Source organism: Hemibagrus wyckioides, linkage group LG17 (genome assembly GCF_019097595.1).
Source record: "Hemibagrus wyckioides isolate EC202008001 linkage group LG17, SWU_Hwy_1.0, whole genome shotgun sequence".
NCBI classification, from domain to species: Eukaryota; Metazoa; Chordata; class Actinopteri; order Siluriformes; family Bagridae; genus Hemibagrus; species Hemibagrus wyckioides.
The window spans coordinates 1,573,595-1,594,362 of record NC_080726.1 but is presented as its reverse complement, the minus strand read 5'-3'; the positions used below and the strand labels follow the sequence as shown (position 1 = coordinate 1,594,362).

General features: G+C 40.1%; 2 protein-coding genes across 3 annotated transcripts; both read left to right on the top strand.

Moving 5' to 3' along the window:
• The first annotated feature begins 76 nt into the window (after positions 1-76).
• Positions 77-3,862, top strand: selenof (selenoprotein F). The gene is made up of 5 exons (XM_058413281.1): positions 77-225; positions 1,019-1,186; positions 1,288-1,351; positions 2,195-2,244; positions 2,763-3,862. Exons 1-5 carry the CDS (start codon positions 178-180, stop codon positions 2,892-2,894), a joined length of 462 nt encoding a protein of 153 aa, XP_058269264.1. The 5' UTR covers positions 77-177; the 3' UTR covers positions 2,895-3,862.
• A 5,947-nt stretch (positions 3,863-9,809) lies between these two features.
• On the top strand, positions 9,810-13,575 carry LOC131368411 (tripartite motif-containing protein 16-like). 2 transcript variants are annotated; one of them, XM_058414530.1, is made up of 6 exons: positions 9,812-10,512; positions 10,706-10,801; positions 11,066-11,299; positions 11,486-11,645; positions 11,949-12,011; positions 12,205-13,575. In XM_058414530.1, the coding sequence occupies exons 1-6, from the start codon at positions 9,919-9,921 to the stop codon at positions 12,729-12,731; spliced, it is 1,674 nt and encodes a 557-aa protein (XP_058270513.1). In that variant the 5' UTR covers positions 9,812-9,918; the 3' UTR covers positions 12,732-13,575. The 2 variants fall into 2 exon arrangements, with proteins under 2 accessions (XP_058270514.1, XP_058270513.1); XM_058414531.1 differs by lacking the exon at positions 11,949-12,011 and having other exon boundaries at positions 9,810-10,512.
• The last annotated feature ends 7,193 nt before the right edge of the window (positions 13,576-20,768 follow it).

Below are 20,768 nucleotides of genomic sequence, written 5' to 3'. Positions count from 1 at the left end.
GTGATTGTAAAAATAAAACACGACGAACAGATAATAACTGTTTGTATTTTTTTTTTGTTAAATAAAAATAAATCTTTGCGTTGTAGATTGTTTTCCCCGTACAGGTCACCGTCTACTCTTTTTCCGGTTAAAAAAGTGATCACTTCCGCTCAGCTGAGAGACGGAAGACGGACCGCAATGGCGGCTGAGGTGTACTTACTCTGGCTATTGCCGTTGCTTCAATCGGTAAGAAACTTAAAAATTAAGACTAAGGAAAAGGTATATGTTCGTATTACATTTTTTCATTTAAAACTATTTTGACACTGGATAGTTGGATGCAAAGATCATATGTTTGAATATGCTAATATGCTAACCACAGCTAGCCACAGTGCTCGTGACGTGGCTTATAGGAAACCAGATGAAATGGAAAATCTTTCATTATAATGCGAAAAAGATCGATATTTTGTACTTTAAAAAATTGTAATTCGTGATTAAAAATCAGAACGCTGTGGTGCTGCAGTTAAGAGATTAATAATAATAATAATAATAATAATAATAATAATAATATAAAGTAGAAATGGTCAAACAGCAAAATGCACGAGCCTAAATTTAAATTCTTTTTAATTAGGTTGAAGGTAAAAGTGAAAAAGATAAATAAATATAATAGGCACACATGGAATAAAAGTGTATATGTGGAATATGTCGAATTAATTCAAAGCATTTTAAAGAATTATATTAAAATACAAAAAGAAGGGAAAATAAATAAATAAATCTGTTCCGATCTCTGTGTCTGGTTTCCTGACTTTTCGATGTTGTTGAGACGAATCTAGCGCATCTCTGCTCAGTTCTTATTCACTATACAGTGGATTGATTCACCTGACGTTCTAAACCTGAAGCTGGAGTCACGTGTGGTGTTGTGGTCATTCGTGTGGGACGAGTGCAGGACAGTGAACACACCTGACAGAACTGCACGCTGTTGTATAGTGTCACAGAATTAATGTTGAATCGGTGTAATAGATGTTTCTGTATTGTGTTGCAGCTGGCGGCGTTCGGAGCAGAGTTGTCGTCGGAGGCGTGCAGGGAGCTCGGCTTCTCCAGTAACCTGCTATGCAGCTCATGCGATTTGTTGGGGCAGTTCAGCCTGACGCGGCTCGAGCCATTCTGCAGGCAGTGCTGCCAGGAGGAGGCTCAGCTCGAGTCCAGGAAGGTAGACGCTTCCACGTCTCTATTGCATCACCTCCATATACATAATATACACAGTATAAACCCTACATGATGATATTATACCGAGTGCTGTTTTGTCTCCAGCTCTACCCCGGAGCCATCCTCGAGGTCTGTGGATGAAAACTGGGGAGGTTCCCTCAAGTCCAAGGTAAACACCACTGCACTGAACTGGAAAAGAATTTCAAATAATTTGGATTAAAATATCGCAGACCTCGTGTTCAGTTGCTGTGAACGGGGAATGAGGGATGTGGTAGTGTAGTGGTTAAAGTGCTGGGCTGCTGATCAGAAGGTTGTGAGTTTGAATCCTAGGTAAACCAAGCTGCCACTGCTGGGCCCTTGAACCCTCAATTGCTCAGTTGTATAAAATGAGATAAAAATATAAGTCGCTCTGGATAAGGGCATCCGCCAAATGTCAGAAATGTAAATGTAGAATGTTTTGAGTTTGATTGTGTGGAAGGAAAATGTTGTTGTTTGAATACACCTGTTAAGAAAGAAGCAAAAATTGATCAAGAAGATGAAAATGGTCCAAACTTCGACTTTGGACTGAAATAAACATTAAAATGTCGAATCTAAACATTCAGGGAACCTCCTGTTCCTTGAAAATAATTTAATTATGTTCTTTGTGTATGCATATGCTCTTTGTGTCTAAATAAGTTATTTACAAAATAAAATTTAGAAATGTACATGATAGTAAAATAAACATGAGGCGTCTAAACTTGACTTTTGATATTTTCAGTTTTATAAACCAGCTGATTGATTATTTAATGTTTTAAATTTGCTGAGTTGGTTTTAATTTAAATAAATTGTACCAAAAAAGCCTTAAATATGAGACCATCACAAACTTTGTAATTAGAAAGCCATTAAAATTTGCTGAAAGTGAAACATCTGCCACATTTCACACATCCAACGAGAGATCTGCTGTAACGTTGTCCAGTTTATGTCTGACTTCATTTCTGTGTGTGACTCTGAATAACTGTAAGTTTCCTTTCAGCTTTCGTCAGGAGCGACAAGCCAAAGATGTTCAAGGGCCTTCAGATTAAGGTAAAACATCTGATGTGTGTGAGATTAATCTCCTCATTCTTTTGTCATGTGCTCTTGTCTTATTTTTAATATTCTTAAATGGCAGAAGGCTGCTCATCACATGACACCAGAATAAAATCTAACAGTCTGATGGTGTGGTTGATTTGCTTATTATGAAATGACAATAAAAGCTTCTTGAATCTTATTCAGCTATCAACATTATAAACACTGTACATAAAGTAAAGAAGACGTTTGTTTGTCGTGTGTGGGAGGTGTTTTCAGTCTCAGATAAAGCTGTAACTATAATCAATTCCATATAAATCGGATAATTTAAGCTGTGCCCCGAAACTCATACTTTTCATTAGTCTAATTAGTAAACACGCCTAGTGTGCAAGACATCATTTGGGACACAACTTCTTTTGGCTTTATTAAGGATCATGATGACAGAAGGATACAGCCCTTAAGTGTTCACTATCTTTCATTTATACATCCATAAAATTCTGCAAGTTTCTTAAGCATGGATTGTTTGTGTGACGCAGTACGTGCGAGGCTCGGATCCTGTGCTGAAGCTGCTGGACGATAACGGGAACATTGCTGAAGAACTCAGCATCCTCAAGTGGAACACGGACAGCGTCGAGGAATTCCTGAGTGAAAAACTCGAGCGCATTTAACACTTCTGTTCTAATTACTGCATTCCTTCCGAACGTCCTCCATCCCTGACATTCTTCTGATCGTCGGATGATTCATCTAAATTTGTAGTTTGGTTCCTTTTGTTTTTTGTACTGTTTGTGTACAGAGGATCGTGACGATGCTGGGTCGGCGGTGTTTGCCGTTTTTCTCCATACACTAGCGCTTGTGCGGAGCTGCACGTTAGTGAAGGCCTCGCAGGAAACCAGTGTGCGGTGTGTGAGGCCTGAAGTGTGTGCAGTTCTCACAGTGTGTAGCGACGGAGAGAGATGTGAGCGCTCCATCTGGTGTTTGAACCGATCTCTCTGATCTTTGTTTAATAAAGTTTTGTTTCCAAACAATATAAACATTTGGATCTTCAGTTGATTTTTAATGAGTTTGATGTCATCAGTTGTTATTTGGCTTTTACTGGAAATGAAGAGAAAAGTAGCAAAGAAAGAAATGTTCCAATCATAATCAATTCATAATAAATTAGTGTTGAATAATATTTAAAAAAGTTTTAAAGAACAAGAAAGTACTGCAAATAAGCTTGGGATGCTGATGTCCGTCTGACGTCAGTTTGCATTTATACGAGTTTTTTCCCTTGGGGTTTATCCCCCTTTTTTTGTCATATACAGGAATAATCATATTACTCAAGCTGTGTAACATTTTTTGACTTGATCTGTGTAGCTTTACATCACTTGAAACATCAGAACAGGTTGAAACCAGCACTTATGCTTTTCTTCCTTATACTGGTTTCATATCCAAATAAATTCATACTAAAAAATGAAATATTTTGAGGTTACAGTTTGCTGTTAATTTCATTTATATAACAATAAGTAAATCTTTTAACATATTTGTCAGTGAAGTAACTGCTGTGTACTTGTAATAAAAGTTGACTGCAGTACATTATAAAATCCTTCAACAGCTGTATATCAGTGTTTCTGTATTCAGATTAAACATCGGCCTTCTATTCCTGTCAGGTTTTGCTCATTTATACACGTCTCACTACCGCTGTAGCTCAAACAACAGGAATGAATCAGCTGACCTGCTATTCTTTCTTCACATATCCCATCCTTGGGGTTTGGGTTTAGAGCATAGGGCCAGCCATGATGCCACACCCCTGGAGTAGGGCCCAATGGAGGAAGCTTGGCAGTGCTTGGGCTTGAACCCTGATCTTTCAGTCAACAACCTAGAGCCTTAATCACTTGAGCCACCACTGCCCAAGCATCACAACCTCATACACACTACTCACAAAAAGTTAAGGATATTTGGCTTTTGGGTGAAATTTATAGAAAATTTAAAAAGTTCACGCTACAGTGATATTATATCATGAAATTAGGGCATTTAAGTAGAAGCATGCAATGGTGATTTCCTCATCTCAAACAATTTATTGAAAAAAATGGGGGGGGGGGGGGTCCAGTTGCAGAGAGTTCAGATTCTCTGAGAATTCGCCGTTTAGTTTACTGGAGTCGGATGTAGTCCAATTTATTGTCCAGTGAGCAGATGTTGGACAAGGGAAGGGATTTCAACCTCCCATCTGACAGTCTTCTGGCCTTCTGACTCTTCTGAATTTGTTCTCCTTGTCATTTAACAGCTGCCCTCCGACATACAAGGGAGAAACATCCTGGTCTTGGTCCTTACCTGCCCTTCCCCAGCTTCAGACATGACCCCACTTCACATCTCAGATCATCACTTGGTATCCTTCACTATCATTCTCCCTGTCTTACCCAAACATAACTCCCAGCATCCCTCTCTCATCCGCCAAAACCTTCACTCTATTTCTCCTTCCTCTGTAGCTTCCTGCACTCTTTCATCTCTTCCTGACTATGACTCCTTTTCCTCCCTACCCCTAGACTCAGCCCCAGCCACTATTCTCTCATCTCTTTCCTCAACCATGGACCTTCTCTGCCCTTTATCCACTGGATACAGGAAGACTTCTTGTCCTGCTTCTTGGCTGTCAGATGTGCTTTGCAACGGTCTGAGAGAACTACGAACAGCAGAAAGGAAGTGGAAGAAATCTCAACTGGACACTGATCTCACCTCTTATCGTATGCTTCTGTCCAGATTCTCTTCGGACGTGATTTATGCCAAGACTTCCTTTTACAAGCAAAAATGTGAAGCTTCTGCACAAGATCCCTGAAAAGCTCCACAACATCATCTCTGCACTACTCAACCTTCCGAGCCCTCCTGCTCCATCCTTCCTGACCACTGAAGATTTCGCCACTTTTATACAGATAAGATTAAAAAGATCTGCCAGACCTTCACGCATGCCCCAACTTCATCTACATTACACAGTCAGGACTCAGCTACTCCTTCACTGAAGCATCTCTCAACCATAGCAGCAGAAGAGGTTTTGCAAATCATCCACTCTTGCAATCCTACCACCTGCCCACTGGATCCAATCCCTTCCACTATGTTCCAGACCATCTCAACTGATCTCCTGACCTTCTTAACCACAGTCATCAATGGATCCATAACATCTAGTCAGGTACCATCTGCCTTTAAGAAAGCAAGCCTGCTTTGGATCCCTCTGACATCAGTAATTACAGACCGGTATCACTTATCTCCTTTCTTTCAAAAAGTTTCTAACAAATTGTTCATCAGCTGTCTGACTGTCTCTTGCAGAATAACCATCATGATCCCAACCAGTCTGGCTTCAAAGTAGCAGATTGCACAGGGACTGCCCTTTTGGCAGTCTCTGAGAAACTACATACTGCTAGATCAGCCAAGCTGTCATTGGTCCTCATCCTCCTTTACCTTTCTGCAGCATTTGACACAGTTATCCACAAGACTCTCTTGTCCACCCTCAGGAGTCTTAGAATTTGTTTGAACAGCATCCAAATGGTTTGCTTCCTACCTGGATGGTCTCTCGTATCAGGTAACATGGTAGGGATTGACATATGCTCCATACAGACTCTCTACTGGTGTCCCACAAGGCTCCGTACTTGGTCCTCTCCCTCTACACCCACTCTCTTGGCAAAGTTATATCCTCACATGGTTTTTAATACCACTGCTATGCTGATGATACCCAACTTATCTTCTCCTTCTCTCCCTCAGATACCACAGCTTCTGCTCAGATCTCAGCATGTCTGGCAGACATTTCATCTTGGATGACAGCTCATCAGCTGAATCTTAATCCCAGCAAAACTGAACTGCTAGTCATCTCAGATGATTCATCCCCAGCCCAGGATCTAGCGTTATCTGTGAACAACTTTATGATTTCCCTTTCAGCCACTGCTTGCAACCTTGGGGTAACCATGGACAATCAACTGTCCTTTTCCTCCCATGTTGCTAACGTGTCACACTCATGTTGGTTTCTTCTGTACAACATCAGAAGGATTTGACCATTCCTAAGCACACAGGCTACTCAAGTACTTGTTCAGTCTCTGGTCATTTCAAGACTGGACTACTGCTACTCTTTACTGGCAGGTCTTCCTCTGAATGCAATTTGTCCACTGCAAATGATCCAAAATGCAGCTGCACGGCTTGTTTTCAACCTGCCTAAGTTCTCCCACACCACCCCACTGCTGCGTTCCCTCCACGGGCTTCCAGTAGCTGCTAGTATCAGATTCAAAACACTGATGCTTGCCTACAAAGCAAAGAATGGACCAACACCATCTTACCTCAAAGATCTTATTACTCCTCGCACTGTTCGACTGGTCCCATCATCTCTCAGGGTAAAAGGTAGATATACATCTAGACTCTTCTCTGTTCTGGCACAGAGGTGGTGGAATGAACTTCCTCTAGATGTCAGTACAGCCGAGTCAATGATTATCTTCAAACAACGTCTGAAGACCTTTCCTGAAGCACTTAAACTAGCTCTTATTTTCCTCTGTTTTTATGTGTTGTTATATGTTTAAAAAAACACACCAACTCAATTTTAGGCTCACAGTATACTAAGTCTGTAATCTACTAAACCAGTGTTAATATATTCACTGATAGAGACTTAAAGCACTTTTGTATGTTGCTCTGCATTTCTGGCCAAATGCCAGAAATGTAAATAAAAATATAAAAAAAATACTCTTTCAGGTTTAAGCAGCTTTTTAATGTGAAATCTGCACACATTATATTAAGATTTTGTTTCAGTATAATAAAATATAGCAAGCCACACAAATTCATTAATAAAGCTTAATAATTCTATTCATAGAATTAAGACAAAAGAAATACCACACTAAAAAAGGAGAACAGGTGATGGGATGCACATCTCCCAACGGATGGGAGATATTTCTCTATATAGAAATATATAGAGACTGGGAAAACTTTTGTTTCAGAAACCAGTTCCATTGAGCCAAGGCATCTTCTTTCAATTCTTTAAACAGTTTAGAAGCAGCATGAATTTCACTAACACCACTGTGCCATTTTAGTGCATGTACAAGTTATTTCACCGCTTGGAGTTCTTGCTACTGCCACTTTTCAAACAGAGATACACACTACATATCCAAAAGTATGTACCCCCTAACCATCACATCCATATGAGCTTCTTCCCCAAAGTGTTACCACAAAGTTTTAATCACACAGTTGTACAGAATGTTTGTGTATGTAGTGCTATAGCTTCTACACTTCACTATACTTATACACTTCACTGGAAGTAAAATTCCCTGTGCACAAAACAGCTTCATGAAGACATGGTGTGGAGGTGAAGGTAAGATTGGGAGAACTGGAGTGTCCTGTACAGAGCCCTGACTCTGACCTAACCCCATTTGAACACCTTTGGGATGACCTGGAACACTGACTGAACCCCAGACCTCCTCAGTAATGCTCTTGTAGCTGAATGAACACTAATCCCCACAGCTATACTCCAACATCTAGTGGCAAACCTTCACAGAAGACAAGAGTGGAGCTAACAATTGTATATTATTAGCACAAAATAAAGTTTGAATTATGGATATCAAGGGCATAATAAATACAAGGCCATTTGTAAAGCTCTGACATTCCTAAATAGTAACTAAATTAATCAGTAATTTTCTACTGGTTTGAATGGATGTGCCATGGAAAATACACTGATGAGCCATAAAATTGTGAGCAGTTCCAGGTGAAGTGAATAAGACTGATGATCTCCTCATCATGGCACCTGTTAGTGGGTGGGATATATTAGGCAGCAAGTCAACATTCTGTCCCTAAAGTTGATGTTAGAAGCAGGAAAAATGGACAAGCGTAAGGATTTGAGTGAGTTTAATGCCCAAATTGTGATGGCTAGACCACTGGATCAGAGCATCTCCAAAACTGCAGCTCTTGTGGGGTGTTCCCGGTCTGCAGTGGTCAGTATCTATGGTCCAAAAGTGGTCTAAGGAAGGAACAGTGGTGAACCGGTGACAGGGTCATGGGCGGTCAAGGCTCATTGATGGACATGGGGAGTGAAGGCTGGCCCGTGTGATCCGATCCAACAGACGAGCTACTGTTGCTCAAATTGCTGAAGAAGTTAATGCTGGTTCTGATAGAAAGGGGTCAGAATACACAGTGCATTGCAATTTGTTGATTATTGGGCCACACAGACACAGACCAGTCAGGGTACCCATGCTGACCCCTGTGCAATGCAAAAACACCAACAATGGGCATCAGAACTGGACTACAGGCCAATAGAAGAAGGTGAGATGTATCAGGTTTTCTTTTCCATCATGTGGATGGCCAGGTGCGTGTGCATCTCTTACCTGGGAAACACGTGGCACCAGGATGCACTATGGGAAGAAGGTGAGCCGGCAGAGGCAGTGTCCTAATTTGGGCAATTTTCTGCTGGGAAACTTTGGGTCCTGTATCCATGTGGATGTTACTTTGACACGTACCACCTACCTAAGCATTGTTACAGACCATCTACACACTTTCATGGAAACTGATAGTATTCCCTGATGGCTGTGGTTTCTTTCAGCAGGATAATGCACTGTGCCACAAAGCAGAAATGGTTCAGGAATAGTTTGATGACCACAACAAGCAGTTTGAGGTGTTGACTCTGCCTCCAATTTCCCCAGATCCAATCCAATCCAGCATCTGTGGGATGTGCTGGACAAACAAGTCCTATTAATGGAGGACCCACCTCACAACTTACAGGACTTAAAGGATCTGCTGCTAACATCTTGGTGCCAGATCCCACAGCACAGGGATCTAGTGGAGTCGGGTCGGAGCCTCGACGGGTCAGGGCTGTTTTGGCAGAAAAGAGGGAAAAAACAATATTAGGCAGGTGTTCATAATGTTATGCCTGACCGGTGAACATACTAACTTAACACTACTTGTCTCTGCTTGATAGATCACTTTGCTTGTATTTCCTCATTTGTAAGTGGCTTTGGATAAAAGTGTCTGCTTCATGAATAAGTGTAAATGTAAAGGAATGGTTTGTTGAGTAGAGATGCCTCTTAATAAATTTATATGATTTCTGGCTGAATTTTGAACTGTGAGGTATTTATTTATTCATTCATTTTTTAAATGTAGTTTTAATTTCAAACAGAAAATAATCCACGCTTTGGATTGTGATGCTAATTAATGGAAGTTTGCAGACATGCTAACATGATTTCTCATAGCTCACAAAACTAACTATTGAAGTCAGATTTCCCCACTTTGCTTTTTACATGATTAAGGACATAAAACATGTCCTTTTCTACCAAAAGGTTGATTTTCTCCATCCGTTTCTGTGTCTCTAATTCACTGGGAAAGCTAGTGACAGAGTGCGAGAACACAGCAGAAACAACCAGCAACTACTTTTAAAATAAAAGTGACAGCTATTGAGTAAACAGTGAGTAAAGGATCTGAATATTATAGCTTTAATGTCAGTGATGATTTACTTTATTCAAACACAAAAAATCACATTTAAATTAATCTGACTTTTAAATCACAATTTTAAATCACAGACTTAAAATCTATAAAGTCTGAACTCCTTTTCTCTGTAAAGCCACACCTACTCTCTCTGTCACACTAAAACACACTGAAACAGGAAGTTCATTTCAGAGAAAACGAAACTTATAAACTTCTCCTTCTCTCTCTCTCTCTCTCTCTCTCTCTCCTTCACCCACACACACTCTCTCTCTCTCTCGCAGGAAAATGGCAGAGGCCAGTATTTCAGTAGATCAGGATCAGTTCAGCTGTCCAGTGTGTCTGGATTTTCTGAAGGATCCAGTGACTCTCCATTGTGGCCACAGTTTCTGTAAGGTGTGTATTAATGGTCACTGGGATCAGGAGGATGTCTACAGGGGCGTCTACCACTGCCCCCTGTGTAGAGAGACTTTCACTCCAAGGCCTGTTCTACGCAGGAACAACATGCTGACTGAAGTGGTGGAGAAACTGAAGAAGACTGAACTCCAAGCTGCTTCTCCTGCTCACTGTTACACTGGACCTGGAGATGTGGAGTGTGATTCCTGCACTGGGAGAAAACACAAAGCCGTCAAGTCCTGTCTGGTTTGTTTGGCCTCCTATTGTGAAGATCATCTTAAACCTCACTATCAGTCTCCTGCCTTTAAGAAGCACAAGTTAGTTGAAGCCTGTGCAGAGCTCCAAGAGAAGATCTGCTCTGAACATGACAAACTGATGGAGATCTACTGTCATACTGACCAAAGCTTCATCTGTTACTTGTGTACGATGGAAAAACACAAAGGTCATGAGACTGTTCCAACTAAAACAGAAAGAACTGAAAAACAGGTGAGAACTGGAGATCATTATAATTTTTCAAGTCAGTTTCTACAAATTCTGTTTCTAATCTAATTTCTATTGAGGTGACTTGATTAGTTTTATTAAAAGTCAGAGAGATTTATTTAATTACAGTTACAATTCTTTGTATTTTAGTTTTATTTCTATAAATGAAATGTATTTTAAATGTATTGTATTTGATCAGAATGAGCTAAAGGAGGAGCAGATAAAATTCCAGCAGAGGATCCAGGAGAAGGAGAAGAAGGTGCAGGAGCTGAAACAGACTGTGGACATTATTAAGGTGAGGAGTGACACACACACACACACACACACACACACATACACACACACATACACACACACACACACACACACACAGAGAAACAATGTATTGTGTTCATTTATGTTGTGTGTTTGTGTGTGAAGGTGCTGCTCTTTATACTTTTCATAATCATAATTGTAGTTGTATTTTTTCTGTATTTTGCATCTCTGTTATTTATGTCATGTATTGCTGCTAGCAGAGTGAAGATGAGTAAATTTTGTGTGTGTGTGTGTGTTCTAACAGATACGTTCACAGGCAGCAGTAGATGACAGTGAGAGGATCTTCAGTGAGCTGATCACCTCCATGAAGAAAAAGCGCTCTAAGATGATGAAGCTGATCAGAGATCAGGAGAAAGCTGACCTGAGTCGAGCTGAACGACTCCTGAATCAACTGGAGCAGGAGATTGCTGATCTTAAGAGGAGAGTCACTGAGCTGGAGGAGCTTTCACACACACACGATCACATCCACTTCCTCCAGGTAACACTCACTGTCTGATCTACAGAGGGCGCTGTTCCTCACAAAGTTTCCTCCTAAAAGCTCATTACAGCAAGAAGAAATGTTCCTGTCTGAGATCACAAGTGTGTCTTTGGTCTGATTCAGTCTGAGATTCATTCGTTCCTCTCCTACACTTTTCTCCTTCTCTATGATGTTTCCTCTCTGTAGAGTTTCCCGTCTCTCTGTGTCTCTCCTGGATGTGAAGACTCACCCAGCTTCACTGTCAATCAACATCTCTCATTTGATGGAGTGAGGAAATCTCTCTCAGATCTGAAAAAACGAGTCGAGCAAATCTGTGAGGAGGAATTCAACAAAATCCGTCCACAAGGTAAACAAGCAAACATTGTTTGTGTATCACAGTAAAGAGAGGCATAAAATTCATCTAACAGAAATAAGAAGTAAGGAGGAACAAGACTGCATAAAATCACAGAGTATCAGCATCAGCCTTGTAAATGACATTAAAATAAATTTAGCAGACAAACAAAGAAAAATCTTACATTTTTGGAGAAAATTATAGCGTATGCTTAAATTGAGATGGTTTGGACTGGATGGATGGACTTTCAATTTAGGTAAAAAATAATTCATATTTATGTCATTTTTCTGTCTCCATTTTATCTCTGTGTCTCCACAGTTGTAGCAGTTCAGATGATTTTACCCTCAGAACCAAAGAGCAGAGAAGATTTAGTGAAGAAGTGTAGGTGTACAATAAACACACACACACACACACACACACACACAGAGTGTTAAAATGTCTGTATTGTTTATCTAAATCTGATCCATTTCTATAGAGCAGCATTAGGAGGATAGAAACACAGACAGGTGTCTCACACACACTTATTATAAATCCTGTGATTAACATCTAACCTGTGGGCATTTTATTACTTTAGATTTCTGTTATCTGACTCTGGATCCAAACACAGAACATCCTCATCTCATTCTGTCTGAGAAGAACAGAGTGGTGACATGCAGCAAGACAAAACAGCGATACTCTGATCATCCAGAGAGATTTGACTACTGGTCTCAGGTGTTGTGTAAGGAGAGTGTGTGTGGACGCTGTTACTGGGAGGTGGAGTGGAGCGGTGTTGGTGTGTACATATCAGTCTTGTATAAAGAGATCAGCAGGAAAGGACGGGGTTATGAGTGTGCGTTTGGACTCAACAGTCAGTCCTGGAGTCTGGAGTGTTCTTCTTCCTCTGTCTGTTTCTGGCACAACAACATTAAGACTGAGCTCCGAGGTCCAGCATCCTCCAGAATAGGAGTGTATGTGGATCACAGTGCAGGAACTCTGTCCTTCTACAGCGTCTCTGACACGATGAGGCTCCTCCACAAAGTCCACACCACATTCACTCAGCCTCTATATGCTGGATTTTATATATATTATAACTCACCTGTGAGGTTATGTGATCCAAAATGAAATGTGTGAAATGTGAGGTGTGAGATTTAATTTCTCCCTGAGCTACACTGGTCATTTTGTGTACAGAAACTGGAACAGTAATGAATGCAGAATGTAGGATGTTTCTAGAAAGAAGAAATGTTCTCAAACTGACCATTTAACTGTATGCACTATTAGGAGGATTTATTATCCTGATATGAAACATTATGTCCTAGAAAATTCTGTTTTTCTTTGTCATATTCTGCTGCGTCTTCCTGTGCTGCTGCTGGTGGAAACACATCCTATTGTGTAAAAGACATTTATTATATTAGATCTTATTCCCTGTTAAACTCACAAAACTGCCAGTGAGCACGTCAACCACCACGTCTGTTTCTGCTGACGTCTTTTGTTTACCTACACTGTAAAACCTAACAGTGAAATCCGCTAAATGAAACTTTTTAATTAATTAATTAAAAATTAAACTTAATTAAACTTTAAAGTTAATTAAACTTTTTTTTTAAGTTAATTTTACTGTAACTCAGTAACTAATTATTTTAAACAGAACTCAAACTGAATGAGTTATTAATTAATTAGTTATAATTTATGTGTTAACTCTAATGGTTTAAGTTAAAATAATTTATTTAATCTAGTTTATGTCAAGAGCATGCAAAATAATAAATAAAAATATATTCAAAAGATATTACAAACAAGTACACTTAAAATAAAGTTTTTTTTATTGCCATTAGTGGTTCCCAGAAGAACAATGTAACACCCCTGGAACCTTACATTCTACAAAAGGTTATTTAATTTAATAAAATTATTATTTTAAGTACTGTTCACTGAAGGGGCATCAATGCAATAAACCCTTATTTGGAACCTTTGTAAAGTGTATGTGAATTTAGTCAAACAATTCTAATTAATTTTAAATAATGTTTTCCAATAAATTACTTTTGTAGCATCTCTAGGCCTGTCCATACTTTTATACTTTTTTAATTTATAATTAAATACCTATATTGCTAATCAACTAAATACAAAAACGTGAAAAACAATTCATCGAAAGAGTCCATTTGGGTATCTGTGATAGATTTACTCATGGGAGAAAAGCGCGGTCTCAATCTGGAAGGGAAACACTGCATAAAGTCCCATCTGCCCAGGGCCGCCCCTTCCCCTCCCCCCTGACCGTTACCCTGAGGGAGTCAGGGTCAGGACTCAGGAGAGACATTGAGGTGAACAGCGTATGTCCCCTCCCCCTCCCCTGACCGTTACACTAACGGAGACAGGGTCAGGAGAGACAGTGAGGTGAACAGAGTATGTCCCCTCCCCCTTCCCCTCCCTCCTGACCGTTACACTAAGGGAGACAGGGTCAGGAGAGACAGTGAGGTGAACAGAGTGTGTCCCCTCCCCCTTCCCCTCCCTCCTGACCGTTACACTAAGGGAGACAGAGTCAGGAGAGACAGTGAGGTGAACAGAGTATGTCCCCTCCCCCTGACCATTACACTAAGGAGACAGGGTCAGGAGAGACAGTGAGGTGAACAGAGTATGTCCCCTCCCCCTGCCCATTACACTAAGGAGACAGGGTCAGGAGAGACAGTGAGGTGAACAGAGTATGTCCCCTCCCCCTGACCATTACACTAAGGAGACAGGGTCAGGAGAGACAGTGAGGTGAACAGAGTATGTCCCCTCCCCCTGCCCATTACACTAAGGAGACAGGGTCAGGAGAGACAGTGAGGTGAACAGAGTATGTCCCCTCCCCCTTCCCCTCCCCCTGACCATTACACTAAGGAGACAGGGTCAGGAGAGACAGTGAGGTGAACAGAGTATGTCCCCTCCCCCTGACCATTACACTAAGGAGACAGGGTCAGGAGAGACAGTGAGGTGAACAGAGTATGTCCCCTCCCCCTGCCCATTACACTAAGGAGACAGGGTCAGGAGAGACAGTGAGGTGAACAGAGTATGTCCCTTCCCCCTGACCATTACACTAAGGAGACAGGGTCAGGAGAGACAGTGAGGTGAACAGAGTATGTCCCCTCCCCCTGACCATTACACTAAGGAAACAGGGTCAGGAGAGACAGTGAGGTGAACAGAGTATGTCCCTTCCCCCTGACCATTACACTAAGGAGACAGGGTCAGGAGAGACAGTGAGGTGAACAGAGTATGTGTAATTCCATTAGATTTTTGTTAAAGGTATATTTAAATCTTTTTCTCTCTTTTGTCTGTCCAGTTAAAGGCAATCTATATTTTCAAGCTTCAAAAAGAACTTTAATTTAGCCTTTACTAAAATATTGGTTCAACACACACATTAAACACATCGAAATCTAGATTTGATGTGCATTGTTTTCTGTAAAGCTCATACTCCAAAGTCGTGAAAATGATTTGCACTATTTGCAGAGGCTTGTTATGTGTAATAATAATGTTTAATTACTTCAGATTAGACTGATCATTTCACTTCATAAGATGTCAAAGTATCATCATGAACCACTGGTATTAATTTTGTTTTGCCTCTTTGTTTTTTTTGTTTATGCCTTGATTGTCCTTGAAGATGATGTGGTGATGTCTTCAAAATCCTGGGTCAGTGCTCTAATGCTGCTTTTTGGACTGCTTTATGCCCTTCATATCAGCTACCCCAAGATGCTGACAGTTTTTTTTTTGAGTTCCTGCAAAAAGTACTGTTGAACCTTGATGACAGAAAGGCTAGGCCAAAGTTGCTGGCACTTAAAAATGAGCTGCTGAATTAGTGTCGTAAAATTCATACTGTTTTGAGTACCATCAAGAGGGAAGGAGGTTCTTCTTGATGGTACTCAAAACACTATGAATTCTACTGGTTCTATGTTGAAACTGAAGTTTTAGGGAGGGATCTGTTGCATAAGAATCTTCAGATCCTCCTGCAGACGCAATGATCACAATGAAAGCTGAAAAAGTAAAAGCCTGTATGTTTGTTCCACAGATATGTTTGGTTTTCTGGTTAATTTTGGATCACCAGTGCAGGTTACAGCATGGAGTTGGATCTAAAAGCATGGTGAAGAGAATAAAACCAAGTCCTCACAGCGTAAACTCACCACTTTGTTCTCGGAGAGCGTGACTCAGTTGAGCCGCTCGCTTTTCCAGTTGCTCTGTTTTCCAGATTTACCATCCAGCTGAACGTTCTCCATTTCCACTGCTTAACCTTAGCGCTAATTAATAAACAGCTTTTTGCTGCAAACCTGCTTGTGCTCTTGCAGAACAGCAGCTAACAATGTTTATCCTGCTTACAATCACCTTACAATGTTTATCCTGCTCTCTGCTGCTACTAGCATTTAATTTGTGGTTTATTCATGTTAGCATGTGTCAACAATACCTCATGTTGATTTACGGCATGCATGCTGTTTAAATTCACTTTAAATGTAAATTAGTGTAAGAACTGAGTATCCCCCAAATGGCCGGGTGATACTATCATCTAGCCGGATGTCCTTAAATGGTAATCACGGTCAAATACACCTTGGCTTGGTACTATTACTGGTTACTGGTAATTGTAAATTTAAGTTCTTCTTCTTCTGGTTATCGAAAAACAGTTTACACAAATTAATTTCTACATTTTTCTACATTTATATTGTGTGGTGATGGTGAGCATGTGAGTTTTGAGTTTGTGGGGTGGATCTATATGATCATCAATCAATCAATAAATACTGAAATACAACTAAATAATAAAATAACAAGTAAAATACAATACCCAGACGTTTTTGAGCAACAGATGATAAACAAATCCTTTTCTCATTTCATTTGTGTGTGTGTGTGTTTGGTTATTTCATTACAATACTATCAGTCTTATTATTATTATTATTATTATTATTATTATTATTATTATTATTATAACCCTTTCTTCAACTGTTACATTAAATGACAACATTTTTAACCTGTGTCCAGCTATTATGATCATCAGATAACTGGCTAAGCATATTAAGTGGTCATTATACCACAGTGCTGGTGAAATCTCTCATCTGATTGGTCAGACGTTGTTAAGTAATGGTCTGTAAGTGCAGCCTGGGGCAGTAGTGACTCAAACGGTTAAGGGTCTGAGTTGTTGAGCCCTTAACCCTCACTGCTCCAGGGGCGATGTATCATGTGCTTTGACTCCAAAATATATTTTTCTCTCTCTTTCTCGAGCTATACATCCCATTCCTGAGCTCTCCCAGTGTTCTGACTTCCCAGCATGACCACTACTTAAACAAATCCTTTTCTCATTCCATTTCTCTGTGTGTGTGTTTGTGTGAGTGTTTGTGTGAGTGTGTGTTGGGGAAAGTTTGGGAGGGGCAGAGCTGAAGGATGTTCTAATAAGAGTTTGAATGTTCAGAGGAAGGCCACCAGGGCAGCTCTCTCTTACCCAGTTTCACTACAGCTGGTCAGTCAGCATCACATTCTACCCTTTAATGTCTTTAGTGTGCATGATTTTGTACTTGTGGAAGTGTGCCAGACCCTTCAAACAAAGTAGAACATTAAAAATATGTAAACAATGGGATGGAATGGCGACCTGTCCAGGGTACCCCTGCCTTTCGCCCTATGTGCACTGGGATAGGCTCCAGCACATCCCCATGACCCTAATTAGGAATAAGCGGTTATAGACAATGAATGAATGAATGAATGTAAACCATGGTGACTTCTATTTTCCAAAGAATGGGGTAAATAATCCTTCCACTGTTCACACAAAACAATTGCTCAGTGAACTGATCATAAAAAATTCTCTTCTTTAATATATCAGTGTTAATAAAACACAATGGAATCTTACAGTGTCCAGTCTGAAGTGCTGATATGAAGCTGAACCATGAGAATGTGTGTAAGGTGTAAATAATTAGAGCTGAAATTAAAAACGGCTAAAAGTAAATACAGCAGCTGTTTGTTTGTGGCTTTGCAATAAACAATGAAGGATTATATCAATTCAAAAAGACAGAAGGTTCTAGAAACCAAGATCTCCTCACAGACACAGTGGGGCTTGTCAGCTGTACATTTCTCTGGACACAAAGCAACATTTCCAGAAAAACTTGTTCTTTAGCTGCTATCTTTCCATCTCTATCTATATCTCTTTGTCTCCATGCTTGTCTGGCATTCTTATCAGATTCTGAGGAACTTAAATAAAATCTCATGACGTATTTGTATTTGGCTTTCAATCTTTTATATTGTGTCTCTGTGTAAATGCAGTGTTACCCAAACCCCTGTATATTCTAAACAATCTCCTTAAATATAATCCTTAAACATAAACCTTTAATATACCACTAATCACATAAATCCTATCCTTCAACTAACAAGCCGTGACTGAATAAGCACAGGGGAAAAAAACAAACTAATTCAGGTTTTTGACTTGCAAGTTGTCATGTCATGATCTTGATAAACATGTGATTGTGTTCATTAAACACAGCAGCAATTATCATTTCTCTGGCAAACAGAAACATTCCTCACATTACTGTGTTTATGCCTTGTATCATACAGGTTCTGTTTATTTTTTTCATTTTAGATTTTAATCATGTCAGAGTCGGTTACATGTGTTCACCTTACAGTTTACCCATAAAGTGTGATTAAATCGACACCAAGGCTGCAGGGACAAACCCATCTCCAGCCCTGAACCCTACACCCTAACTTATCATAACTTATCCTCAATACTAGATCCAGCCCTAAACACTAAAACTCTTATCTTACCCCACATCTAAACCCTAAAAAAAATCAGTCAGAAAGGAAATGGTTTATACAGGCAGCATCATACTACCAATACTTTAACTTTGCTGAAAGCTTGGCAGGATAATAAACTTAGTCGGATCCTGAAATGCAATAAACACTGCTTAGTGGTGGGGAAGCTCCTGCTGGGTCCCTGTACGAAGACTAACAACCAATCAGACCTATGCCACAGGGCTGAGAGGTGGACATAGATCTTGAGGGCCCTAACTGGGCACAAGAGATGGAGCCAATTGACACAGTGGAACAGGAGACAACTTGGAGTCTGCCCAGATGGAAGGTCAAAAAAGCATCTTTGGAACATAGTCTGGCTTTGGGTGCAATATGACCATGACCAGATCAGTAACAAAATCAAGCAGGAGGAGGAAACTGAGAGGGCCCTCAAATGTCCTACACTTTTAAGCAAGGTCAGTGCTAGCCACAAAGCCACCTTGAAGAAAACGTAGTAGAAGAAGAAGACTTAAGGATAAGATGACAAGATCAAAACCCAAGACCTCAGATTAGATACATTTTCGCCTTTGAACATGACAATCTCCCCAAAACACATCAGTGTTTTGATAGATAACTGTAGATAATATTCATAATAACTATTATGATCAGTGATTAAAATGCTTTACTCCCCTTTAAGAACCTAAAGGCGGGCTTATGTAGCTGAGGACGTTTTGTTATTCAGATTTTAGTAGGATTTTTTTATTTTTATGCTCTATGCGTGTTATTATTTTCAACTACGTTTGCGCTGATTGTGTTTTTTTTATGAACATGTTTATTATGTGGAAAGTTTTAGTGAACTTCACAAAATTCTATCCTGCAGAGTATTGTACATAAGTTAAGATCTCTATCAAAGGTTCGGAATATTCTTAGCAAAACGCCCAGTACTCTGAATGTGGGCGGGTCATGCATGTGTCTCTGAGGCAGCTAGACACGCATGCATGATGGCTCTCCCTGAATTGAACTTGGGTATGTCAAGTTTATTTATTCATTTATTTATTTTATTGTATTTTTCGACATGAGGTTTATTTCCAGTAGTGGGATGTGTTTGTCGATTGTCACGAATTTGGAAATGTTTATTTTATATATATATTTTTAAATATATTTTATATATATGCGGTATTAGTGGATGGCCTCGTGGCGCTAGCTTATTAAGTAACATGTGTTCTTTCTTTTTTTTACCCAAGAGGGAGAAGCGAATGCCTGTTCATTGTGAATATTCCCTTATTGCAGGTATGCTGTTTGTTTTATCGTGTTTCATTGCAAATAAAAGGGGATTGGGTTTTCTTGTTTTATAATTTGCGCTAGTTTGTTGGGAGATGCTGCAGATTAGCAAGGTGAGCCTCGTGGGCAGCACGTGGTGAGTCTCGTGTAGTAGCTATAAAATAATTATATTATGTATGCTGCTATGTATTATTTTATATGTTCATGATGCTTATTTTTCTATTACAATATTTCTGTTCTACATTCTACCTATGTCACTATTGCATGAATAATTGATGAGCAAAGAGGTTGTACTAGATATTTATTTTTGTATTGGTTTTATATGCATTTTGTTACTTGTTTTGTATCTGGAGTTTGCATGTGCACGCTGAGGCAGCTAGACACGCATGCATGACGGGTCTCCCTGAATTGAACTTGGAGGGAGAAGCGAAGGCCTGTTCATTGTGAATATTCCCTTATTTCAGATCAAACAGTTCCTGATCTCACAGGGTGGTGGCTGTTGTCTTCCTTACGTGAAGTGACTGTTTGGAATCTGCTACGTAATTTTGGTGCCGTGACCCGGATCATCAGGTCTGCAGCAGCCGACCACTGGGGTTTGACAGTGAATGACACAACGCTTGAAAACACGGAGGACACAAGACCTCGTCAGTAATGTTCTGGTAGAAATTCTTGGAATCATTATTGTTTAATGGACTTCTTAATTGTCACAACGCATGTACATTGAGCCCCAGTCGAACCCCCTATCAGAGAGCATGATAAGCCAGTCACCTCCACTTCTAGAAGTACCACAAATGATGACATGACACAACAATTATGTGATCTTATTGGGGAACTTGGTAGTCGGATAGGTGATTCAGTAGTTAATAGGCTGCTAGACAGCCCTAACCCGTCATCTTTCCCTGGGACTCCTTTCCCCGAGTCAGCCAGGGTGGAGACCTCACCTACAAACCTCGACCTTCGTAAATTCAATTTGGTAGTCAAATCAGATGCTAGAGAACCCCAAAGGTTTAAAGGAGAAGGTAATGACAAATGCACCATTCAGGAGTGGATTGAACAAATGGTGCTGTATTTACGCAGACGGGATTTCGCCCAAGCAGATAAAATAGATGAAATATTAAACCATCTTTGTGGGAGAGCAAAAGCTATTGTAAGGGTGAAACTGAAGAGTAG

Excerpts from the sequence above, each read along its gene's own strand:
- LOC131368411 (XM_058414530.1), top strand. The coding sequence starts at position 9,919 with ATGGCAGAGGCCAGTATTTCAGTAGATCAGGATCAGTTCAGCTGTCCA. Across the intron at positions 10,513-10,705 it reads CAGAAAGAACTGAAAAACAG|AATGAGCTAAAGGAGGAGCA; the intron begins GTGAGAACTGGA and ends GTATTTGATCAG. Across the intron at positions 11,300-11,485 it reads ATCACATCCACTTCCTCCAG|AGTTTCCCGTCTCTCTGTGT; the intron begins GTAACACTCACT and ends TCCTCTCTGTAG.